General features: G+C 33.5%; 1 protein-coding gene across 6 annotated transcripts in view; it reads left to right on the top strand.

Moving 5' to 3' along the window:
* Positions 1-14,753, top strand: part of ARAP2 (ArfGAP with RhoGAP domain, ankyrin repeat and PH domain 2) — a 267,935-nt gene that overhangs the window by 70,394 nt on the left and 182,788 nt on the right. For 5 of the 6 annotated variants that reach the window (XM_077136560.1, XM_077136561.1, XM_077136563.1 and 2 more), the window contains exons 4-7: positions 6,884-6,942; positions 8,084-8,160; positions 9,522-9,613; positions 11,066-11,419. In XM_077136560.1, coding sequence (XP_076992675.1) covers positions 6,884-6,942; positions 8,084-8,160; positions 9,522-9,613; positions 11,066-11,419 — 582 coding nt within the window. The remainder of the gene's footprint in view (positions 1-6,883; positions 6,943-8,083; positions 8,161-9,521; positions 9,614-11,065; positions 11,420-14,753) is intronic. The other variant, XM_077136562.1, reaches the window with a different exon arrangement.

Raw genomic sequence — 14,753 nt, 5'->3', positions numbered from 1 at the left:
CTCTGTCTTTCCTTTAAAAAAAAAAAAATAAAAAAAAAAAAAAAAAAAAAAAAAAAAAAAGAAACTGTATCTCCAAGTTATTTTTCCAATTGTTTATTGCCAGAATATAGAAATATTATTGATTTTTTGGTGTGGTAATCTCTGTATGTATATATAAATTTTTCCTTTTAGAATTTATGCAATTCATATTTAAAATATCCTTTTTTATGTATATAAAATTTAACTTTTATCTTGCACCTTACTGGATTTATTTTATTAGTTTGAGAAGTCTTTTGGTAGTGTTTTCGGATTTTCTACTTGCAAGATGATGTTAGCTGTGATTAACAAAAGTTTTACCTCTTCCTTTTCAATTTGGATGCCTTTTATTTCTTTCACTTACCTTATTGCACTGGATACTACTTCCAAAATAATGTTACATAGAATTGATAAGAGCAGACCTTCTGCCTTGCTTCCAATCTTAATGGGGAACCAGTCAGGCTTTCAGTATTAAGTATCATGTGGGCCCATTTTCAGTTTGAGGAAGTTGCCCTCTATTCCTTGTTTGCTAAGACCCTTTGTCATGAAAGGATATTGAATTTTGGCAACTATTTTTTTTTCTTTGGATCTATTGTCATGATTATATGTTTTTTCTCCTATATTTTGTTAATGTGGTGAATTAAATTGATTGGTTTTTCTAATGTTAAACTAACTTTGCTTACCTGGGTTAAATTCTACTTGTTGATAATGTATTATCCTTTTTATAGGATTTTAAATTTGATTTGCCAAATTTTAAAGCCATTTTTACATCTGTGATCATGAGGAATATTTATCTGTAGTTTTGTTTTCAATGGTTTAGTATCAGAGTACTGCTGGGCTCATAGAATGAGTTGGGATACATCCTTTCTTCCCTTGACAGAGTTTGTGTAGGCTTCCTATTATTTCTTTCTTAAATGTTTGGTAGAATTTATTGGTGAAGTATCTTGGCCTGGAATTGTTTATGGGTGGGTAATTAATTACTGAATTAGATTTCTCTGATAGATTTAGGGCTATTGAGATTTTCTATTTCATTCTTGTGTCAAATTTGGTAATTTGGGTCTTTCAAGGAATATGTCCATTTTATCTGTTATTGTGTTTATTGGCATAAACTTTTTCTTAATCTGTAATTATCCTTTTTTAATGTTGTGTAATTTGTAATGCTGTTCTTTCTTTCAATTCTACTCTCTGATATTGGTAACTTGTGCCACCTGTCTTGTGCTCTCTCTCTTTTTCTTCCTTCATCAGTTTTGCTAGAGATTTACCAGTTTTAGCAGTCTTTCCAAAGAACCAATTTGGGTTTCAATGATTTTTCTTTTGTCTATATTCCATTTCATGGATTTCTGTTCTTTTCTTTATTATTTCCTTGCTGCTATTTACTTGGGACTAAATTTGTTCTATTATTTTTTTTTTAAGGTATTATCAGATCATTCCTTTTTAACATCCTTTTATAATGTAAGCATTTAGGATCCATAAATTTCTCACTAAGTATTCTTTTGGCAATATTCGAACTGTTTTTATTTTTTCAGTTAAAGTTTTTTTTCCCATTTATTTTTCTCATTTGATTCTTCTTTGACTTATAGGTTATTTAAAATTCTGTTCTATTTTCTGTATATTTTAGAGACTTTTACAGATATCCTTCTGCTTTTTATTTCTATATTCATCCTATTGATATTATATAATATATTATGCATGATTTAAATCCTTTTAAACTCATTGAACTAGTATATGATTTGTCTTGGTGAATGATCCATGTGCAATTGAAAATAATGATCTTGAGAAGTGTTCTTCAACTTGTCAGTTATTGGGACATGGTTGATGGTATTGTCCACATCTTCTGTATCTTTACTGACTACCTGTCTATGTTTTTAAACTACTAGCGAATGTTGAAGTCATCAACTTTGTGAACTTTTCTTTTTCTCCTTTGAAATCTATCAGGTTTGCTTCATATGTTTTTAAGTGTTGTCGTACTTTTTTAGTATTATGTCTTCTTGATGGTTCTATCCATTTGTTATTATTAAATGTTTCTCTTTATCCCTTGTAATATTCCTTATTCAGAATTCTACTTTATGTGATGTTAACTGCCTTTCTTATGTTAAAGATTGCATGATCTTTTTTTCCATCCTTTTACTTTTAACCTATCTGCCTTTATATTTAAAATACATTTCTTGGGTGGGCCACGGTGGCTCAGCAGGCAAGAATGCTTGCCTGCCAGGCCAGAGGACCTGGGTTCGATTCCCGGCGCCTGCCCATGTTAAAAAAAAAAAAAATTAAAGTACATTTCTTTCACCATTGGAATTATAAATCTTTTTGCGTTCTATTTTACCTCCACTATTTGTTTGTAATGTAGTTTGGTTTGCGAAAGCTGTCAGAAAACAACACACCAGAAATGGATTGGCTTTTAATAAGGGGATTTATTTAGTTACAAATTTATAGTATGTCAAAGGAAGGGTAGCTAGCTTTCATTTGAGTTTCTCAGTCAATGCGAAGGCACATCTGCTGGGCTTCCCTAAGCTTCTGGGTTCAAAGGTTTTCCCTGTGGTGATTCTGAATGCTGAGATGAGGTATGCTGAGCTGCTGAGCTCTCTTCTGACCTCCCTCTTCCAAGCATGCAGCTAGTTAAGTTAAACCTCACTCTTTATGAAATGATCCCTTAGCCCACCGCAAATATAATCAGCCATAGATGAATTTCACATACTGATGATTTAAGTCCACAAAACAGAACAGGTCATCATCACCTGGCCAAGTTGACACCTGAACCTGACTCTCACATAAGGTATATCTCTAAATACTGAACCTTCAAATAGTGATATTTATTATTGAAGAATTTTCAACATTATATTTCCTTTGGATCCTGTTATATTTTGTGCTGTTATCTTCCTGTTTTATTCTACATATGCTATGAACCACATAATGCATTATTATTTTTGCTATCAAGAGGCAGTTATGAAATTAATAACGCAAAATTTTCTTTATATTTACCCACATTTGCGTACATTCTTTTAGCATGCCTTTTATTTATTTATTTATTTTATATTGACACAACAAAACAGCATACAAACACGAACTTTCTTAACATATGAACATCCCATACTTGATGAACAATCAGTGACTCACAGTATCATCACAGTTGTATATTCATCACCATGATCATTTCTTAGACCATTTGCATCATTCCAGGAAAGGAAATAAAAAGAAAAAAGAAAAAACTCATAATACCATACCCCATACCCCTCCCTCTCATTGACCACTAGTATTTCCATCTACCCAATATATTTTAACCTTTCTTTCCCCTATTTTTTTTCTATACCCCTTACCACTCCCTTTCATTAATCATTAGTATTTCAGTCTACTCAATTTATTTGTTCTCCCTATTATTTATTTATTTTAATACACATATTTTACTCATCTGTCCATATTATAGATAAGAGGAGCATCAGGCACAGATTTTCATAATTACACAGTCACATTGTGAAAGCTATATCATTATATAATCATCTTCAAGAAACATGGTTACTGGAACACAGCTAGCTCTACAGTTTAAGTTTCAGGAACTTCCCTCTAACCTCTCTAATATACCTTAAACTAAAAGGGGATATCTATATAATGTGTAAGAATAACCTCCAGGATTACCTCTCGACTCTGAAATCTCTCAGCCACTGACACTTTATTTTGTCTCATTTGTTTCTTCCCCCTTTTGGTTGAGACAGTTTTCTCAATCCCTTGATGCTTAGTTCCAGCTCATTCTTGGATTTCTGTCCCATGTGGCCAGGGAGGTTTACACCCCTGGGAGTCATGACTCATGTAAAGAGGAGGAGGGCATAGCACGCCTTTTAGTGCAAGTGTGCTGTTGATCATTTCTTTTGTTTTTTTTTTGTTTTTTTGAAATAATCTTTACATTGCTTTTACTTTTTTTTTTTTGTATGCTGTTTGGCAGGGATCACATTTCATTCTTTTTCCATGTGAGTATCCCCTTATTGCAGCACCATTTTGTTGGATTTTTGTTTGAATTTTCATTTGTTTATTTACTTGTTTGTTTGAGAAGTGCATGGGGCAGAAATCGAGCCCAGGTCTCCCACAGGACAGGCAAGAATTCTACCACTGAACTACCCTTGCACCCCCTACATTGTTTTTACTTTTAAAGTTATTTTTATTAGATCTAGAATTCTAGTTTATTTTTCTTTTAGCTCTTTAAATCCCTATACTACTTTCTTCTGGCTTTCATATTTTGTGATAAGAAGGTTGTATTAAATCTTTTCTTTATTTCTTTACATAGGTCTTTTTTTTTTCAGTGACTCACTTTAAGATTTTCTTTTTATCACTCTTTTTTTTTTTTATCATGAGTGTGATAACTCAAGTGCTTTGACGTAATTTTCTTTTTTTGCCTTTCTTGCTACTGGTACTCTGGTGACACATTTTTAGACTACTTATTATGTCCTGCAGGTTTTTGAGACTCTATTCATAATTTATTTTTTTCTCTTTAATTTAGTTTGTATAGTTTCTATTGATTTGTCTTATGCTGATCTTTTTTCATGAAGTTTCTCATCTTCTGTTAATTCTATTCAGGAATTTGCATTTCATTTTGCTTGTTTGTTTTTTACCTTTAAAATTTCCTTTTGTGTCTTTTTATATATTTTCCAATTCTCCCTTCATAGTGTTCATGTTTTCCTTTAAATTCATAAGTCGCATGACCATATTTATAATAGCTATTTTAAATTCCTTGTAGGTTAATTCCGTATATCTTTAATTTCTGTGTCTCTTTCTATAGAGTGATTTTTTTCTGTTTATAGGTCATATCTGTTTTCTTTGCGTGTCTTAAGTATTAGTCGCATCATGTGGTGACTTTTACATTTTTGTGTGTAAAGATCTTGTTCTGTTTTGTTAAGAGTGTCAGACTGTAGTGGCAGCTATTTCTGGATCAGACTGATTCTTTTGAAGTTTGTTTTACACTATTTTTAATGGTAGGCCTGGATTAATCTTTACCCTAGTGCTGAGTGCCCATAATCAACGTGTAGTCATTCTACTACTAAATACTCTTGTGTATTCAATGAGGTATCTTCACTTTGGTTACTGGGAATTTGAATGTTTCCCAGGTTCATGTGTACTCTAGAGAAATGTTCAGCTTGCCGTGCCCCAGTAATTGTTCTTCCCTGGCAAATTTTCTTTGTCTGATCTTGTGGAGTTTCACTGTATGCCTTCATAGATTAATAATTAGCCAAAGACTTGAGGACTCTGTATGTTTCTGAAGCTCTTTCTCTGAATACCACCCTCCTTGCTGGTACTCTGTGTTCCAAATTCTGGCCCCTTTGGCCTCCCCAGACCCTGACCTTTGTTTCGGTCTCTGACTTTTGGTGGTTTGCTCAGGTTTTCTATCTCTGTATTGCTCTCTAGAAAATTACTCCAGGCAGAAATCCAGGAAAGTTGTAGGGCCCACCTCATTTGTTTTCTTTTCCTGGAGATCACGTCCTATACTGCCTCTTGTGCAGTGTCTGAAAACAGTTGTTTTAAATATTTTGGGGTTTTTTAGTATCTGAAGGAACTTTCAGTTACCGAACCTGGAACAGTATAATTAACAAAATAAATGCTGATAGTATGGGAATTTAACTGAAGTTTAAAGTAAATGTATATGAGTTCAGACTAATATAAATAAATAAGTGAATAAATGAGGGAGAAATTAGGGACAGCTCTTCCTTACCAGTAGAATTCCAGTTGATAAACATAGAATGGATGAAGGAAAAGAAAATCAGAGTTACCGAAACTACAATAATAGTAGTTTCAGGCAAGATTCTAAAATTAGCAGGCATATGCTTGAAGAGAAACAGTATATTTTCATACTGTCAGTGTTGCTTCCCCAAATATGTGTTAATTATGAAGGGAAAATAATAACTTTACAAAAAGGAAAAAAACTGGTAAGCATTACCTTAATCAAGTTTAATCACTGATAATAGGACATATTGACTGTATTGATCTAAGAAAGGATTGTGCTGCTTTTGTGATATTCTTGCTAAATAGATAACCTCAGTCTAGTCTTGAGAAATTGTCAGACAAATGTGAACTGAGGGATGTTCTACCAAATACTTGACCAAAACTCTTCATAAGTCTCAAGGTCAAGAAAGAATTGGAGACTGAGAGACTGTCATAGGAGTCTAAAGAGACGTGATAGTCAGATGCATTGTAGGATCCTGGGCATTAGAAAATCTGGAGAAATTCGAAGAACGTCTGTAGTTAATAATCCTTTTTCTAGTTTTGATCATTGTGCTGTGATTCTGTAAGCTGCTAATATTAGGAGACACGGGGTGAATAATATATGGAAATTCTCTGTACTGTTTTTGTAACGTTTCTGTAAATCTAAAGTTATTTTTAAGAAAAACACATTTTTTTTTTCCTTTTCTTTTTATTTTTTTTAAACTGAGATAGTACCCAGACATTCCAATGTAGAGATCTTCTTCCATGTGGGAAGCCAAAGGGAGGTGTGAAAAGAGACCTGAAATTTCTTTTCCCTGCCTCTTCCAGTACTCTGGAATATATATTGAGAAATTCTAACCAGTGGGTTTAAATGATTAATTTTTATTTTATTTTAAAATTTGTTTTAATCTCTTTATTTCTACTTTATGGCTGGCATCTTTGGACGCACAGTTCATTTAATTTTGTGAATTATAGAGATGGGAAACAAATATGTATAAAATCCAGTGAACTCTCTTCCTTTAAGGATAGATAGAAAAATACATTTGTGGAATTTGGTCATTTTGTTTATTTTCAATCAAACTTATTTTTGAATATTGATTTTCTCCTCAAAAGATATATGTCTCTACAATTAATCCTTTACTCCAAATAGTAACTTATAACTCTTTCCCCTTTTATTTTTTTTCAGCTATTTCCGTGAAAGAAGAAAAATTGTTGCCTCAACTGGAAAATCTGTGGCCCAGCAAAGTGAGTTCCTGCCTTTAAAGTCTATGTGAATTAGTTAGCAATCATTTGATAGTGTTAAATGTTTAAATAATGTGATTGACACATTAGCCTACCTGTGGAATAGGAATTAATGGGAATAACTGTCTGCCTATGTTTATTCTACTTCAGACACTTAGGTGAATGAATAAAAATAGGATGCACTCAGCCTCCTTGGAAAATTGTACTGCATATTTAAATATATTGTTTTGTAGAAGCTTCATGTATCATTTACCACAGTCAATGGCATTTAAGTTAAAATGGGCTCTGGCAGTCTGGGATACAGGACAAAGGTATATGGAAGGTAATTTTGCCATGATAATAGGAAAGGGCTGCATTATTGTTCTGGTAAATTGATCTTTAATGGAGTCCTTTCTTTCTTCTTGAAAATTCTGTGTATACAAATTAATAACATTCTTTTCAAGAAAAAGATGGCAAGCACTTGGTTACTGAGCAGAAAATGCAAGTGTTGAGAATTCTTTCTTGTAGATCAGTACAATTCAAGGATTTTGGACATTCTCTTAAAATGGTTTATTTACAGTTATGGTATTAAAGGAATTGTATTAAGTGGATTCTGGAATTTTGAATAAGATAACATCTGGCTATTATGTTAGTGAACTTTTATAATCGCTTATTGAAAATTGCCATTGATGTTAACTTTTCTGCCATTTAAACTGTTCTCTTATTCAGGAATTAACATAAATGAGATCACCATAATTTCCATTATATGCAGAAAATACACTTGGTTGGTTATATTAATGTGGATCTTAGAGTTGGCAAGGGCATTTATGATATGTCACAGTTTAAGAAACCATAAGTAATATATCATGGTTGAAGTGAGTGATATATACAAGGAATGTGTATATATATATACACACACACACACACACACACACACACGTACACACACAAGGAGGTATATACAAGTGATATATACAAGGTATATACATCAAAAAGATGGTGGGGGGACTTGATTTGGAGGTAAGAATTATGAGCTCAATTTTGGACTCTCACAGAATAAAGCTTGAGATGTGGTATTACTATAAAATAAACATATGCCTTTTTAAAAAAAAATATTTCACATTACTTACATCTTTCCATTCTCATCCTATAATTCCTCTAAAAGATTCAAATGAGGAGAATTCATCTTCCATTATTCCTTATGGAGAGACCTTTCTCTTTCAGAGACTAGAAAATTCCAAGGTCAGTCCCATACATTTTAATTTTTTTCCATAATCAGTTCTTTGTTTTTCTGCCTCTATGCCTCTTAATTTTCCTTTTTGCTGTTCAAAGAATGCATTATGTTAAAAATGACATTTCTAGTCTATTAAATTTCTGTGTAGTAAAATCGTGGTAATTCTACAAATTTAAATATACACCTTTGTATTGGTTTGTTCAATGCTGCCAGAATGTAACATAAAAAATGAAATGGCTTTAAAAAAGGGAATTTAGTAAGTTACAAGTTTACAGTTCTAAGCCTATGAAAATACCAAAATTAAGGCATCCAGGAAAAGCTACCTTAATTCAAGGAACGTTGATGGGTGTGGAAAACCTTTGTCAGCTGGAAAGGCAGATGCCGGCTCCTTGCTCCTGGTCTTTGTTGTTTTCAGCCTCTGCTTCCTGTGGGAGTTCTTCACTTAGTGTCTGTGGGCCTCTGTTTAGCTTCTCTGGGACACGACTCTAGCTTCTGGCTTGCTCAGCATCTCACGGGAAGGCACACTTCTGTGTTTGCTGAGCCCTTCATCTCCAAACCTCAGATTCTGTAAGCTTGGAAGTAACTGCCCTCCAAGTGTCTGCATCTGCTCTGAAGTGTCTCTTGGTTCTCTCTGTCAGCTCTGGCTCTCTCCAAAATGTTTCCTCTTTTAAAGGATTTCGGTAAACTAATTAAGATACACCTGAATGGGTGAGGTCACATCTCCATTTGATCAAAAGGTTATACCCACAATTGGGCTTGTCACATCTCCATGGAGATAATCTAATTAAAAGTTTTAACCCTGCATACTGAATCAGGACTAGAAGAAATGGCTACCCCCATGAGGCTGGATCAGGTCTAAAAGGTGGCTTTTCTGGAATATATAATAGATTCAAACTGTCACAGCCATAAAAACACATTTTTTTTTTGTTTGGCTTCAGTAAATGTAGGACAATTATACCTAAATGAGATGTTCATGTATATAAATTTCCAATTATTTATATATCTTAATTATTCAATTTATGACTCAGTCTTTTCTCTCTAGTACTTACATTCTTTCATATTTTGTTTCTTGCCCTTAAAAAAAAAGAAATTGGAAGACAGAAAAAAGTAGAGGAATAATAATAAAATGACTTTTGCTCTAGATTAGCACCTTCTTTTTTTCTTGGTTGAAATGATGGGTTATTAATGACATTAAATAAAATACTGAAAAACACATTAAAACTGTTTACTAAAGTTTCCTTGATTAAATTGTTTTTACTGAAAATTGACTTATGCAATTAGATATTTGCTTAAGAAAAGTAAACCCAGGTATTTATCTTTGTATAATATTACTGAATTGAAAAAAAATTAAAATAATTTTTTTTAATAGAAGAAATCTATAAAGAATGAATTTTGGACAGATGGAGAAACCCTTAAAGGTGAAGCAGCAACTGCAAAAACCTCTCTTTTAGTCAAATCAAGGTATGAGATTATTGGTTGATGATGATTAATTCTTTTGAATAAAAATTTTATAAAATATTGACTTCCTATTGTAACAGTACAATTCTAAGAAAATAGTTTGCTTTACATTGGAAAGATCAAGCCTTTGTTTCTAAATGTTTTGATAACAACTATTTAATAATTGAATGTAAAGAGTTCATAAATTTAGCTTACTGGGATTTCTGTAGCAGATTATTTTTGTTTTTTCCTAGTTGAAATGACTGTCCCCCCAAACAAAGTAGCAAATACGTAGTAACCAAGATTGCATCTTAAAGAAGAGAAGCTATGTTAAGATAAAGGAGAAAGGGGAAATGTAAAATATCACTCTCTGAGGTGTAGAATATTTATAAATTTAAATTATTTTTTATTAGAGGTTTATCATTATTTGAGGCTTGACAATTATCCGTTTGTTTGGGCTACATATGAAATTAAATAATATTTCTAATTTATTGTTTAAATTACAGTATTTAAACAGTATTATAAAATAAACTTAAATTTTATTTTTGTCTGGATTTTATTTCTCTATTTAATGTTCATTAAATTTTCTATTTATTTTTCATCTTCCAAGTCCAAAACTTTGCTGGAGATTCCCTAAGTTGAAGCTAAATAATTGAATATCTTCAATAAGCACTTACTATGAATTTAATATAATGCAAAGTACAGAGGGAAGCAGAATAAATCTATCTTTAAGGGAGAAATGCTTCTTAGAACACTATATCCAGAAGGGTGTAATTTGACTCTTAGGTTTATCTGTTTCATTGATTAGCAAAAACTTCTTTGTAATGAGTTTTATTGAACATAATGACTAGGTGAATCTACTGTGTCATTTCTTAAGTTTGTAGGAATATGCCTAATTATATTGAATACATTCATGTAAATATTTTACATTGCACTAATTTTACCTTCTAAACCTTGTACACTGACCCTTTCTCATTTTTTCTCAGCTATGTAATGCAGTTTTTTTCCTCTTTAGCATTTTAAGATAATATTGAAGTTCTCAGCAGTCAGACATACTTTCTGTTTGATTGAATGCTGCTGGAACAACTTGGAAATAGATGAAGTGGTGCAGTACATTTGAGAGAGTGAGGTCAGGCTAGCCATTTAATGGTGTTGTTGAAGATATTTAAATTATGATGCAAAGAATATGGTCAATCTCCATCCTTGCCACCTGTATCCGATTTCAAAATAAACGGAATCAGGTTTAAATTATACATGAGGAAAACCTTTCTAGTAGTGTTTATGAGAAATAAAACCTTTGTAGTAGGATAATGAGAAATTTCCATTTAATTTTCTGGAAGAGTTTTAAAAATTATCAGTTGAGATAATTGAACTGTTAAGATTTTAAGTTCTTGTGATTGGTTGTTTGTAAATAATGATGACTGTTTCAATCACATATAGCACTTTGAAATGTTAACACCACTTCTTTCCATTTAGCATATATGATAACAGAACGGAGAAAATAAATGAAGACAAAGTGGAAGATATTTGGATACCTCGGGAGGACAAAAATAATTGTCCAATAGACTCTGATCCTGAATCAGAATACTCAACAGTAGAAGAATGCTTTCAGAGTTTAAGAAGGAAAAATTCAAAGGCCTCTAAATCTAAGACTCAGAAAGGAGTGAATTTGGGCCCTGTTTATAGACACAGTTATCCATTAAGTTCAACAAGTGGAACTGCTGATTCATCAACCATTCCTTCAAATGCAATATCTCCCTATGCCTGTTTTTATGGATCATCTGTGAGAAAGGTTAAATCTGGGTGGCTGGACAAGCTCTCTCCTCAAGGGTATGTGTTTATTCATTTTTTAAATTGCATAAGTAGCATATTTTTAAGAGTTCAAATTTCTTCATTTCTAAGGCTGCTAGGTTGCTACTCTCTTGTCCTGTCCATCCCCCCAGCCATACATACACACAGATGGTACTTTTTAAGGACTTTCAATACACTTTTGCAAATGCTACACATGCACAGTTTATTATACCAGAATTCTAGGTTCTGAAGGTTCTGAATAGCAAATTCAAATTTAAAGTTATGATTCAACATCTAGATGCTTAATGTTACTTTTGAACTTTGTACCAAAATGCACTATCCCATGTCCCAGTGTGTGGCAAAGGAAAACAGCACAGGCTGAGTTAGTATTATTCTGCCCATGCCATTTGGCTTTTGCTCACATCATAGATGTGTTCTGTTTGAGAATACAAGGCTTATTGTAGTTAGTGGAAAGTACGTCATTGTTAGATTTTGGTCTTCACTGTTATTGATATATTGTTTTGATTTTGGTAAGTTGCACAGAAGGTCATAGTCCCTTGAAATTTATACTTGTAAAACAGATGTATTATTTATTTTGGATGTTTACAAAGAAGATTCTGTCTCTTAAGGACTTTACGATACTGAGAACTCTTTGGAGAGGATTATATTTAATTAGAATTATCCTCTGGCATTCTGATTTTTGGAGGTCTTTTTGAAATATTTACTTGAAATGTGTCCCGTGAATTGTTTGAATAATTTGTGATTAAACCATTCATGTTTAAGTAGTTAACCTGGTTATTCTCTACAATGTGCTGATTTTCTGTGTTATACCTCTGAAAATGTACATCATTTTAGAACCTTGGTTTGTTCTAAAATAAATTTTAATAGCAAAAATATTATCAGAAATTAATATTAGTTGACCAGTGGGAGCAGAAATTATATTTCTTAAGAAAACAAAACCAAACAAATAAAAAAACACCCTGCTTTAGTTTGCTAAAGCTGCCAGAATGCTATTTCACCAGAAATGGAATGGCTTTCTTTTTTTTAATTAGTATTATTTTTTGTTTTGTTTTGTTTTGGAACAACTTTTTGAAAGATAATTTATTAATTTTCAAGTTTACAGTTCTAAGGCCATAGAACTGTCTAAACTAAGGCATCCAGAGAAAGATACTGTAACTCTAAAGAAAGGGCCAGTGGCATTAGGGATTTTCCTCCCAACTGGGAGAGTACAGTGTGATATCTGCTAGCTTTCTCTATTGGCTTTTTCAGGGGGCATTTTCTTTCTGCATCTCCAAAAGTCTCTGGCTGTGTGGACTCTAAAACTTCCCTGGGGGCGTTTTCTTTCTGCATCTCCAAAGGTCTCTGGCTGTGTGGATTCTAAAGCTTTTTCCAAAATGATTCCCTATTAAAGGTCTCTAGTAAGCAACCCCACCTTGAATGGGTAGAGATGCATCTCCATGGAAATCATATAATCAAAAGGTCCCACTCACAATTGGGTAAGCCACATCTCCATGGAAACAACTTAATCAAAAAGCCCCTACCCAACAATATTGACAAGGATTAAAGAATATGGTATTTGACATTTTCAAACCAGCATGCACCCCAAATGAAAATGTTTATGGTAAGTAATTACTGGTTAATAATTAACACAATTGCATCCTTTGAAAAAAACATTGGCGTTTTAATAAATAGAAGCAAAGTTTTTCTTGATATTAGTTATTTTGCCTAGCTCCCTTCTGGTTATATTTTGATGACAAAATAATCTGTTTTATGCAGTATCTTTTTTTATCATCCATCAATATTGCCAGTAATATATGTATTCACTATCACAGGCATGAGTCAGCACTCAAATATACACCAGTAGAATGACCACAGTGAGTTTGAATGTCCCCAAATCTTTTATTTTTGTAAGGATTAAGTGTTTAAAAAGATTCATGTAATCTCTCAAAGTATCAGCAGGCAATTTAGCTGGGTATAGAGCCCCAGAGCTGTGGATTCCTGTGTGGTCTCTGGTGATACCTTGCTCTTTACTGGGTTATGTTTATGTTTTGGTCACACTGAGAAAACTTAACCATTATTGGCCACCTCTGGGACAGTTAGAACATTTTCCTTCTCTGTTCCATCAGAATTCTGGCTTTCCATCTTTGGTATCCTGAACCTGCCTAAGATTATATGCTGTAAGATTGCTGCATATATATTTTCCCATCCGTATGCAAACCATGGAGTCTTCTGGCTTATAAGGTTTTCTCCTGGATACTAGGATGAATGGAGATAAAAAGTAATGAGCTTATTATATCTCCAAGAAATTTTAAAAACTCTTTTATGTGATTATATTGCTGTGACTTGGGAAAACAATTTCTAACTAGCCAAGAAGCATGTATTTACTAGTTCAGAAGTAGAATCCTAATTTTTCCTTTCCCTAGTTAGACTCTGTGGGCTATTGTGAGGGTGTTTTAGATGCTCATTAATTGAACAAGGTGGTGCCTTCCCATTTCTTATGCAGAGGTTGCTGGGCTTTGCTTAAATCATGGTCCTACTTCTCTTAGGTAGTAGGTTGCACTGATTCAGATGCTGAGTTCCATGGAGTGAGAGTCAGCAAACTTTTTCTGTGAAGAGTCAGGTAAATATTTTAGGCTTTATAGGCCTAAACATGTGATTTCTGTTGCAGCTACTCAGCTCAACAGTTATAACATGAAAGTAGCCGCAGATAATATGTAAACCAGTGAGTGAGGCCAAATTTGCCCACAGGCCATAGAAGGACAGACCTGACTAGATGGTTGGCCAAAATCTCATTTCATACTAGCCTACTCCATCTCCTCTAGGGCCTAGTAGAAAATGACATGACATTTCACAAAATAAGAAAACCACAGTTTCAGGGGTTTACTAAAGCTGCCAAATGTAGTATACCAGAAGTGGGTTGGCTTTTACAATGTGGATCTATTTGCTTAAAATTTACAGTTGTAAAGGCCATGGAAATGCCCAAATTAAGGCTCAACAGGATGATATTTTCACTGAAGAAAGACCACTGGCATCTGGGACACCTCTGTCACATGGGAAGGCACACGGCTGGCATCTGCGGGTCCTTGTCTCCCAGGTTTCCCTACTTTCAGCCTCTGGCTTTAGTAGCTTCCTCTCTCAACTCCTCTAGGGGCTTTTTCACTCCAGACCTCTCTGAATGTTTCTCTATGAGTTATCTTGTCTTTTTCTGTGTCCTTTATCCTCTCATAAAGGACTCCAGTAAAAGGATTAAGACCCAACTCGAATGGGATGGGTCACATTTCAATCGAAATAACTTAACCAGAAAAAATTCCCGCTTACAACAGCCCTGCACCCACAGGAATGGTTTAAAAGAGAACAACCATTTTCTGGGGTC

This window comes from Tamandua tetradactyla, chromosome 19 (assembly GCF_023851605.1).
Source record: "Tamandua tetradactyla isolate mTamTet1 chromosome 19, mTamTet1.pri, whole genome shotgun sequence".
In the NCBI taxonomy this organism is placed as follows: Eukaryota; Metazoa; Chordata; class Mammalia; order Pilosa; family Myrmecophagidae; genus Tamandua; species Tamandua tetradactyla.
Note: the sequence above shows the minus strand (reverse complement) of the source record. Positions and strands in the feature narration are given on the sequence as shown.